The sequence below is a fragment of the Dendropsophus ebraccatus genome, chromosome 9 (genome assembly GCF_027789765.1).
Source record: "Dendropsophus ebraccatus isolate aDenEbr1 chromosome 9, aDenEbr1.pat, whole genome shotgun sequence".
Lineage (NCBI taxonomy): Eukaryota > Metazoa > Chordata > Amphibia > Anura > Hylidae > Dendropsophus > Dendropsophus ebraccatus.
The window spans coordinates 101,243,675-101,255,668 of NC_091462.1; the positions used below are offsets into that span (position 1 = coordinate 101,243,675).

At 47.7% G+C, this 11,994-nt stretch overlaps 1 protein-coding gene across 1 annotated transcript; it reads left to right on the forward strand.

The window, feature by feature from the left end:
* Positions 1-2,991: 2,991 nt before the first annotated feature.
* LOC138800431 (ras-related protein Rap-2c-like) lies at positions 2,992-4,941 on the forward strand. Its single transcript, XM_069982095.1, has one exon. The coding sequence runs from the start codon at positions 3,198-3,200 to the stop codon at positions 3,837-3,839; it is 642 nt and encodes a 213-aa protein (XP_069838196.1). The 5' UTR covers positions 2,992-3,197; the 3' UTR covers positions 3,840-4,941.
* Positions 4,942-11,994: the final 7,053 nt, after the last annotated feature.

Consider the following 11,994-nt stretch of genomic DNA (forward strand, 5'->3'; position numbering starts at 1 on the left):
CTGTTAAAGTGGGTGATATATGTGTCTACCTACACACCATATTTATACAGACCATAAGTTGTCGTTCTGGTTTGTTTCACAGGAAAGTACAGGTGTATATCCTGGAAGAGGCCTGGAATGAAACCATAGGAAAGGCGGCTCTACATGATAGTATCTCACAACCTCCCAGCTGTCAGCCAGGATAACGGCCTCACTGTCTTTTTGTGTTCACTTTCATTGTATTGTGTAAAAATAGAACTGTCTGGTTCTCCAGACATCAGTGAGAAGCAATGCCTGATCAATCAATGTCGGCCTGCGTCATAGATATTCAGTATATCCACAATACATAGGCGAGGTATAGAGGAATCCATAACAAGGATTAGATACGCTATCCAAGTCATTTATAACATAAGGATTAGATACACTGTCTATGTCATTCATGGCATGAGGATAAAATACACTGTCAATGTCAGTGAGAAACATGATCCTCTCAAAGCCTGGAAGGATTAAACATTGTCAGAAGTAGTACCTTGTTTTAGGAGTAACTTGGTTTGAGACCATTTTGCAGGAAGAGCTCACAGTTTTTCAAAATTGTAACTTGGTGTAGAAGCATTGCTTTGCTTTAAGAGCTCCCTGTGCTGGCTGGGGCTTGCATCAGGAGACAGGACTGTGGAGATAATCTCTCCATAGCTGTAACCTCTCTCCCCGACAGAGAGTGCTGAATTCATGTGCCCACATCTGCCCTGCTCATTCCTTCTTGCTGCCTGCAGTTTCTGTCAGCCCTTGTGTTTCCCATTCTCTCCATTCCTGCTATAATGTGCCTGCACTCACATTCAGCTATACAGACTGCTGCTATAATGTGCCTGCACTCACACTCAGCTCTCTGACCCAGGAAGTCTCCCCCACTTTCCAAATCATAGCAGATCCACTTCTGGCTGGGGCTTGCATCAGGGGACAGGACTGTGGAGGTAATCTCTACATAGCTGTAACCCCTCTCTCCCAGGACAGTGAGTGCTGCATTATATGCCCACATTTGCCCTGCTCATTCATTCATGCTCCCTGCAGTCTCTGTCAGCTCTTGCGTTTCCCATTCTCTCCATTCCTGCTTTAATGTGTCTGCACTCACACTCAGCTATACACACTGCTGCTATAATGTGCCTGCACTCACACTCAGCTATACACACTGCTACTATAATCTGCCTGCACTTACACTCAGCTATACACACTGCTGCTATAATGTGCCGGCACTTACAGTCAGCCATACACACTGCTGTATGGAAGCGTTTCTGTCTCTGTCCTCCTGCACAGCTCTGTGATTCTCACTTCCTGATTGGTCCATGCTGAACACACCCCCCTCCCCCATTGCTGTCATGCGACCACATAGACCTCTGACAGCAGCCCTGCTTTTCTATTCTAGCCTGTTGTACTACGCTACTGCATTATATATACAGTGGTGCCTTGGATTATGAGCATAATTAGTTCAGGGACCGTGCCTGTAATCCAAATCTATTTCAAACCAAAGCAAATTTTCCCATAATAAATCACTGATGTGCAGACAATTCGTTCCACACTTATTCTGAATAACATGTAAAACAGATGAAACAAACAATGAGAAACAGCTGAATATGTGATATTATAAGTTACTGTACAGTACAGCAATCAGCATGTGGAGTATAATGTATAGTAAGTGCATGAAGAATGAAAAAACAGCAGCAATTTGCAAATACGGAATAAAACTGCATGGTCTTATCAAGTTTCATTTTGATTTTAAACTCTTGTGCTACATCCACCTAGTATACACTTCCTGCATAGAGTTGCAGATCACCAATAAGGATCGATCAGAGGCTCCAGTGCAGAATCTATATCAGCCCCCCATTATGTACCATTTATAATACTGGTGTCTCCCCCTCAGGGACCGGAGCCCAGTGTACTTGCTTCCTTTGCCCAGGGTCCTATTACACGGGACGATTATCCTGCGAAAAATCGTTAAATCGTTTAAATTTAATCGATAATCGTTCTGTGTAATTGCAGGCAACAATCGAAAAATTGTTCGTCTGTCGTTGAACGCTGATTTAGATCTGAACCTAAAATTATCGTTAATCGTTCGCTGTAATTCCACATTCGTTCACTCAAGCTCCGCATATGTTCACTAATCGTTCAGTGTAATTGCACATTGTTCATTGTTTTGCTGGGATCAGAAAGAATAAACGATTATAGTAACGATCGCAATAACGATCGGAACTAATGCTGCGTTTACTCGGAACGATTATCGTTTGAATTCTCGCAAAAACGATGGCATTTGAGCGATAATCGTTCCGTGTAAACACAGCAAACGATCAAGCGACGAGCGAGAAATTATTCATTTTGATCTTTCAGCATGTTCTCAAATTGTCGTTGGTCGTTCGCTAAAAATTCGCACATCGCATCGTGTAAACAGTCTTTCAAAGATTCACCCAATGTAAAAGATGGGCTTAAGTGAGATTAAAAACGATTGCAATAACGATTTTTCTTACGGATTTTCTAACGATTTTTCTAACGATTTTTTCGTCTAAGCGCTGAGCGTTATAAAAACCAAATCGTTGCTTCAAAATTATCAAACGATCGATTGGGCGAATTATCGCTTTGTGTAAAAACGCAGCATTACGATTATCAATCTGCATAATATAGTGAACGATTTCAGGTTAACGATAAACAATCTCGTTTGCGATCGTTTATATCGCTCCGTGTAATAGGACCCTCACCCTATATGTACCCCCTGGGGTAAATAAGTGTAGTATTACAGGTAACAGACGAGAAGGCTCCTCAGTCTCTTTTAGAATCTACCGTCTGCACCTCCCACATCCTTCCTCTCCTGGATGAGTTGCAATAAACACAGAAGACACGTGTATTGTGTAGGGGAAAAAAAAAGTGTGATAATCTTGGCACATGGCGTTTGCCAGCCTCCTAGCAGTGGCGTCTGATTGGCCGGAGCTGCGGAGACTCAGGCATAAAAGTAGGAGTCGCAGAGGAGACGGAACAGGTTCTGTGCTGCAGGTGTGAGAACTGGTAGTGACGGAGGAGGAGGAGGCGAGGAGAGCAGAGCCGGAGATCTGATATAGACTGTGCACAGGTCTGGAGTGCAACACTGCAGCACATCACCACTGCAGCACATCTCCACTGCAAATCTCCTCTACTACTGATCCGACTAAGCAGTTGGTTGACTCCCAGGAGCGATCACCATGTCCATCTCTGTGCAATCCAATGGCACAGTGCGTCTGGTCTTCATGGGGGCTGCTGGCGTAGGCAAGACGGCGCTTATCCAGCAGTTGCTATATGAACGCTTCGAGGCCAGACACCGGTGCACGGTGGAGGAAGTATACTGCCTGGACCCGGAGCCAAACGCCCTCCGATTACGCATCGAGATTGTAGACACCAGCGGCAGCTACTCCTTCCCAGCCATGCAGAAGCTGCGCATCCAACAAGGCGATGCCTTCGCTTTGGTCTACTCGCTGGCAGATCTAGAGTCCTTCCAAGAAGTGCAAAGGCTACGGGAGGAGATCCTCCAAATCAAGGGGGAGGCCGATGTACCCATCGTGGTCATTGGAAACAAGACAGACTTGTTCCCCGGCGTGGAATCTAAGGCTGGGCAGCTCATGGCGTTACAGGCTGCTGCTACTGCAGAACTGGAATGGGACAGTGGTTATGTAGAGACCTCCGCCAAGCTCAACCATAAAGTACAAGAGGTGTTTGAGGAACTACTGCGCAGGGTTAACCTGCCATGCTTACTGAGTCCTGCGTTAGAGAGGCGCAGAGCCAGCGCACAACCAGAACCAAGGAAGAGGCAACCTCGACGGAAGCAGCAGAACTGTATCTTGTCCTAAAGGAACCCCGACCCCTAGAACTGATGGATATTTAGGAGTCGCTGGTCGCTCCTTTACAAGGAACACACAGCATGTTGACTCTTCTGCATCCCAGGTCGCCCACTTGTGGCTATTTGGTGCTTGAAGGACTCTAAGTACCAGACTGTTGTGCCAACCAGACCCTGATCGGTGTTGCTGGGACTTGTGGTTCCGCAGTCAGTGGTCGCCTATAGGTGCACACTACAAATGCTTGTGAACATTATTGAGGGTAAAATGTAATATTGCTATGAGTATTATGTTTGTCATCTATTTCATGATTGTCTGACTATTAGTGCTTTTTGGCAGTAAAAATCCTTTCCCCATAAAAGTCAATGGGTCCTATGCTGTTTCCAAATGTTATTTTTAAAATAATAATGTAAGGGGTGGCTGTAGTGTGCATATACCCTCTAGGTACAGGGCGGAGTGTTGGATACGGTACATCAGTATATAGTTACTGGTTATTGAGAACTGTGTCTTACGAAGGATTTATAGAACTGGATCAAACTTTGCTACTGATTTTTTGGAGAAAAAAAAAGAAAAAAAAAATATTTTAGTAGTTTATTAGTTATAGATCCAACATTATAATGTATAGCTGATTTACAGCTTGTGGGCATGAATGCAAAATAGGTAACGGGGTCCCCCCACAATGTTATAGGGGCTATGAGGTCCAAGCCCTGCACCCCATATAGCCATGTCTGTGCCTCGGCTGGTTGTAAGAATTATTACTATACTACTATACGCCTGGAAATTCATGATCTTCTGGTGCAGAGTGAAAATATTTGCACAGTGCGGGCCCAGCCTGAGGCTTTTTATAGATCCAGGACATAATATAATGAGTCAAACACATTGCTTTATCAGGTACGGTTTAAAGGGCAAAGCTGATTTACGCTATTGGTTTTGGATGTGTAAAACTTCCCTTTATATTCTCCATTGTATGAATTGTTATTATGGAGTTTTACCTGTCAATCATGCAGCACGGGGGGGGGGGGGGGCATTTGCATTTGACCAATCAACCACCGATAGCATCAAAGAATGTTCTGATAATGAGGACGATGAATCAATAAACTATGTGAATTTATCAAAACTTTCAGTGTGCAGTGTGTCCAATTCTTGTTACGTTCAAACAATTTTACATATTTGAATGAATAGGATAAAAAATAAGTAAATAAACAAATAAAATTAAAGGAACAGAACCTAATATCTATCTATCTATCTATCTATCTCCTATCTATCTATCTATCTATCTATCTATCTCCTATCTATCTATCTCTTTAATATCCATAACTAATGAATACCGTCGCATGTACAGTACTGTGCCTGAGAGTGGAATATGGTCAGAAGCTTTCAGAAACAGAAGGGTTAATAGTTTGTTTTTCTCTTTTATCCAGTAAAATGAATGAATAGCAGAGAAATCTCCATCAGACCAGTATATAGTGCGGTCACCAACAGTTCTTCTCAGTCGTCTGCTCAAAGTATATAGAGGAACTCTGCAGGGATGAGAGGATAACCCCAGATCAGATCCCTCTGTCTCCTCATATAATCCCAGACAGACTGGATGATGTGAGATCAGTGCATAGTGGGGGCATATCATCCATTCCAGGGCTTCTTGTTATTATTTACGCTGAGGATAGATCTTGGTGACATTGGATGATAGGAGTAGTTGTCCGGATGCAGAATAAGCCGGACGCCTTCCTGATTACTTTGCACCACTTTCTGAAGTTGTCTGTGTCATGTACTCCTTGTAACACCCTCTAACCAGTATAAGGGGGGCTCATCTTTATTAAAAGTGTTATCCAGCGGCACTTTCTTCCAGAGACAGCCCCACTCTTGTCTCCAGGTCAGGTGTGGTTTGCAACTAATCTCCATTCACTTCAATGGAACTGAACTGCAGTGAAACCTGCACCCAAACTGGAGACAAGAGTGGTGCCATCTCTGGAGGAAATTGGCCATGTTTTTGTAGAGCTGGATGACCCATAGCCGCACCTGTCACTCTGCTGCGCCCCCTACTGTATCCTGTCACTCTGCTGCGCCCCCTACTGTATCCTGTCACTCTGCTGCGCCCCCTACTGTATCCTGTCACTCTGCTGCGCCCCCTACTGTAGCCTGTCACTTTGCTGCACCCCCTACTGTATCCTGTCACTCTGCTGCGCCCCTACTGTAGCCTGTCACTCTGCTGCGCCCCCTACTGTATCCTGTCACTCTGCTGCGCCCCCTACTGTAGCCTGTCACTTTGCTGCGCCCCCTACTGTAGCCTGTCACTCTGCTGCGCCCCCTACTGTATCCTGTCACTCTGCTGCGCCCCCTACTGTATCCTGTCACTCTGCTGGGCCCCCTACTGTATCCTGTCACTGTGCTGCGCCCCCTACTGTATCCTGTCATTCTGCTGCACCCCCTACTGTATCCTGTCACTCTGCTGCGCCCCCTACTGTAGCCTGTCACTCTGCTGCGCCCCCTACTGTAGCCTGTAACTCTGCTGCGCCCCCTACTGTATCCTGTCACTCTGCTGCGCCCCCTACTGTAGCCTGTCACTCTGCTGGGGCCCCTACTGTAGCCTGTCACTCTGCTGCGCCCCCTACTGTATCCTGTCACTCTGCTGGGCCCCCTACTGTATCCTGTCACTTTGCTGCGCCCCCTACTGTAGCCTGTGACTCTGCTGCGCCCCCTACTGTATCCTGTCACTCTGCTGCGCCCCCTACTGTAGCCTGTCACTCTGCTGCGCCCCCTACTGTATCCTGTCACTTTGCTGCGCCCCCTACTGTATCCTGTCACTTTGCTGCGCCCCCTACTGTATCCTGTCACTCTGCTGGGCCCCCTACTGTATCCTGTCACTCTGCTGGGCCCCCTACTGTAGCCTGTCACTCTGCTGCACCCCCTACTGTATCCTGTCACTCTGCTGCGCCCCCTACTGTATCCTGTCACTCTGCTGCGCCCCCTACTGTAGCCTGTCACTTTGCTGCGCCCCCTACTGTATCCTGTCACTCTGCTGCACCCCCTACTGTATCCTGTCACTCTACTGCGCCCCCTACTGTAGCCTGTCACTCTGCTGGGCCCCCTACTGTATCCTGTCATTCTGCTGCGCCCCCTACTGTAGCCTGTCACTCTGCTGCGCCCCCTACTGTAGCCTGTCACTCTGCTGCGCCCCCTACTGTAGCCTGTCACTCTGCTGCGCCCCCTACTGTATCCTGTCACTCTGCTGCACCCCCTACTGTATCCTGTCACTCTACTGCGCCCCCTACTGTAGCCTGTCACTCTGCTGGGGCCCCTACTGTAGCCTGTCACTCTGCTGCGCCCCCTACTGTATCCTGTCACTCTGCTGGGCCCCCTACTGTATCCTGTCACTTTGCTGCGCCCCCTACTGTAGCCTGTGACTCTGCTGCGCCCCCTACTGTATCCTGTCACTCTGCTGCGCCCCCTACTGTAGCCTGTCACTCTGCTGCGCCCCCTACTGTATCCTGTCACTTTGCTGCGCCCCCTACTGTATCCTGTCACTTTGCTGCGCCCCCTACTGTATCCTGTCACTCTGCTGGGCCCCCTACTGTATCCTGTCACTCTGCTGGGCCCCCTACTGTAGCCTGTCACTCTGCTGCACCCCCTACTGTATCCTGTCACTCTGCTGCGCCCCCTACTGTATCCTGTCACTCTGCTGCGCCCCCTACTGTAGCCTGTCACTTTGCTGCACCCCCTACTGTATCCTGTCACTCTGCTGCACCCCCTACTGTATCCTGTCACTCTACTGCGCCCCCTACTGTAGCCTGTCACTCTGCTGGGCCCCCTACTGTATCCTGTCATTCTGCTGCGCCCCCTACTGTAGCCTGTCACTCTGCTGCGCCCCCTACTGTAGCCTGTCACTCTGCTGCGCCCCCTACTGTAGCCTGTCACTCTGCTGCGCCCCCTACTGTAGCCTGTCACTCTGCTGGGGCCCCTACTGTAGCCTGTCACTCTGCTGCGCCCCCTACTGTAGCCTGTCACTCTGCTGCGCCCCCTACTGTAGCCTGTCATTCTGCTGCGCCCCCTACTGTAGCCTGTCACTCTGCTGCGCCCCCTACTGTAGCCTGTCATTCTGGTGCGCCCCCTACTGTAGCCTGTCACTCTGCTGCGCCTCCTACTGTGGCCTGTCATTCTGGTGCGCCCCCTACTGTAGCCTGTCACTCTGCTGCGCCCCCTACTGTAGCCTATCACTCTGCTGCGCCCCCTACTGTAGCCTGTCACTCTGCTGCGCCCCCTACTGTAGCCTGCCACTCTGCTGCGCCTCCTACTGTGGCCGGTCACTCTGCTGCACCCCCTACTGTAGCCTGTCACTCTGCTGGGGCCCCTACTGTAGCCTGTCACTCTGCTGCGCCCCCTACTGTATCCTGTCACTCTGCTGCACCCCCTACTGTAGCCTGTCACTCTGCTGCACCCCCTACTGTAGCCTGTCACTCTGCTGGGGCCCCTACTGTATCCTGTCATTCTGCTGCGCCCCCTACTGTAGCCTGTCACTCTGCTGCGCCCCCTACTGTAGCCTGTCACTCTGCTGCGCCCCCTACTGTAGCCTGTCACTCTGCTGCACCCCCTATTGTAGGGCACCTGACCTCCCCCACCGCCAGGGTGACCTCCACCTGGTGAGTTCTTGTTTTCCACGAGTTCTCAGTCTGGAGCCTGGCTATGGATGAACACACAGAGAACAATGCCCGGTACAGTATGTACAAAATGTTTACTCTCACTAAATAACACTGTACCTTGCTTATAATGTACGGCTAAATATCCTGCTCCTGTTCCACTCACATGCCCAAGGCTGGGACATGGACAAGTACAACCACATCCCTGGGGGACACCAACAGAACACCTCTGAGCCAATGACTTACACCCAAAAGAATGAAGAGACCTGTTTGCTGGTTGCACTGTTTTGGAAACCATAAAATCACTTCGATACAGCTTAAAACATGGACAAAAAAATGCCTTTTTTTGCATTGAGATCCATTGAGCTCAATATTAATATCCATTTATAATCCTTTAAAAAGTCTTAGAAAAATGATTAAAAATTCCCTTAAAAAATTATAGGCTATAAACAAACCAATTGGCAGAAAAAAAGGCTTCTTTTTGAGGCTGACCACTTGGCTGCACTCTTCTGGCAATCCGAACCCCTGCAGGTCACACCCTCAGCAGCTCCAGGTTTCTATCCTTGGGGCACTTAGCATGCCATGCATGGTTGCTGTCCAGCAGGGAACCCCGGCCGCTCTGCTGGCATCAGGAGCATTTGGCCAATACACAGCAACCACTTTGCCAGGAAACCAAATCACCGTCCCTATAAGCCGCCATTTTCTGCCCTCTTGTGGGGAATGCTTATGCAGCCCCTCCAACATTACATAGTTTTCTCCAAAACCTGTACTACCAGTGGTGTAGCTACCATGGAGGCAGACCACGCAACTGTTATAGGGCCATATGGCAAGGGGGCCCGGGCAAAGTGTAATCTACCCCATAGTACTAGCTGTCGATCAAAGAGCCACACAACGGCTGACAACCACCCTGACAGCAAGCAGACCACGGAGACACACAGCGGCTGACAACCCCCTCAACCCTCCACCTCCCCAAGACAACAGACCAAGAATACACACAGCACAGTGGCTGCTAAGCCCCCCGGGCCCTGAACGCCAACCCGGACAGTGGACCATGAACTATGCCAACTAGGGGACTGCATTTGCCATGTAAGGGGTGGGGGGGGGGGGCTGTATAGGATTCATAGGGCCCTGTACAGTTTTTTGCTATGGGGCCCCATTAATCCTAGCTATGCACCTGTGTACTACAGCCACCGGCAATGCAACACTCAATTGCAGACCCCACCAAACACACACACTCAAACCCAAAATTCTAGAAGGTGTGAATCTGTACAAAAGGAATAGACACGTGTACTTAGGCGCTTCTGACTAAAACACAAAAGTAAAAAAAAAAATTCTCCCCTGCAAACAGGAATGGCCTCCACACCCAATAGCATAGTCACACCTGTTTATATCATGTTTGGTGACCTGGTGACTAAATACAGTTGTCCATGCTCCCCAACATGGTTGATTCTGGTTGGACCATCCTGTCTTCACGTACATAGAGAACAGCAGCTCTGGAGCACAGGAAGCTATCCAATCATTGGTGCCACGTGCACATCATCTTTCGGGTATAGGTTGGGCAACTGGTCAAATAGGGATGCCATTTTATAGCCCGATACATTCCTGGCGGACCCATGGACTTTGATAGGGTTATCTGAACACTAATAGTTCTCTTGATCCTGTGGACCAGCTGATTGGTGGGGTCAGACTGGTGAAAGGCCCACCAAACCCAATAATGGAGGTTAATTGTATGAATTGCCATTCATTCTCAAGATGAGTGGGGGTCTTAGCAGTTGGACCCTCACTGATCAGCTTGTAACCTGTGTATAGTAGATAACTTTTGATATTGGGAACACCTTTAAACTGGCCAAATGTAGTGTAATTGTGACAACGTTTGGTCCATTTTGGTTCCATCTCGTTTCTTTTCTTTGACCAAACACAGTCCCATTTAGGCTACTTTCAGCCCATTAAAGTCAATGAGCACTTTGGGTTACACATCCAGACCCCTTTTTGACAGAATGCCGAAGTATGCCTCAATACATTGGGTGAATAGAGCGTAACTTGGCAATCAAGAAAAACTTTCATCTTAGCCATAGACCTTGCTACGGGGCAACTTGAGGCCACCTGACATGACCACAATGGTCTATTACGGTAAAAAGTGACATTGAAACGTGCTGATAAAGTTTACTTAGCTGTTACTATTGCCATACCCCCGGGAAAAGCAAAGATGGAGATGCCCTGAGGAGTGTTCCCGTACATTATATCAGGGAATTGCTCACAATACAGTTACCTGTTATTTTCTTTGGAGATACTCCAAGTCAAAGGTTTCAACTTAAATGAAAGTGTAAATAGACTATAATTTTATACAGCCTTTAAACAATCACACCGACACCGGCGATAACCTTCTGCGTGGGCAGCGAAACGCCGCTAAACATTACACCGGTGTTAGGTCATTCTGAGTCCTGAGTATTGTCCATTAGTCACTTCCAGGCCACCGTCACCTGCTGCCCAGGAAGCTGAGCCCCAATGAGATCATACCTCTAAAAGCAGCGAGTAAACACTTTCTAAAGACTGAGAGAACACAAAGCACCAAATTTGGAAGAAGAACAATAGCTGTTCACATGCGGTGACTGAGCCATGACAATAACAATTCGTGAGAAGGTCATATCTACAGCCTTGTTGTTCAGTTCATTTTTATAACCATTGAAAATTTCTTGTTCTTTCAAATTAAATGGGTTCAAAATTATTTGCAAGTTCAATTATTAACCCCTTAATGCTCCATGACACACACATATATATATATATATATATATATATATATATATATATATATATATATATACTTATGAGTGTGGGTTACACATCATGTGTATCTTGCAGGTACTGCCACTGTAGTAAATAGGTGGTAGGGGCAGAGGTAGTACACATAACTGAGCTTCTGTCTAGTATTTTATCCTCTTAGATGCCACAGTCAATACAGATGGAATTTCTGTATAAATGAGCAAACCTCGAGCTTGTGGCATGAAGGGAGTCCTAGGAAACATGCATACTGCCTATGGCCTATGGCTGTATCCATGTTTTCCAGGAAGCCTTAGGGCTGCATCCAACTTCTTCAGCCACCGGTAATCAAATCAATCAAATGCGAGAGGTTCGCTCATCTCTAGGTTTCTTAAAGGGGTACTCCAGCGAAAAGCTTTTTCCCAGTAATTGAAACACATTACAAAGTTATATAATGTTGTAATATTCTTCAATTACCTATCTGCCCCCTTCCCTATCTATTCCCCCCTCAATCCCTCACCAGGAAATGAAGTAAACTCATTCTTACCTAATGACTGTTGACCCCAGGCTGTTCTGTGGCAGCCATTTTGTGACAATGACATCATCAAGAGGGAGGCGGGTCTAAGCCCTGTTAAGCCAGCCTCCCTTTGTCAGGTGACTCAGGTTGCTCAGCTCTGATTGGCTGAACAAGCCGTAAGCCATCTAACAGTTTTACAGAGTCAGTCAGACATCGCAGGAGACAAAGTGCATCATAGGAAAGCCCAAATCAGGAAGCAAAGAAA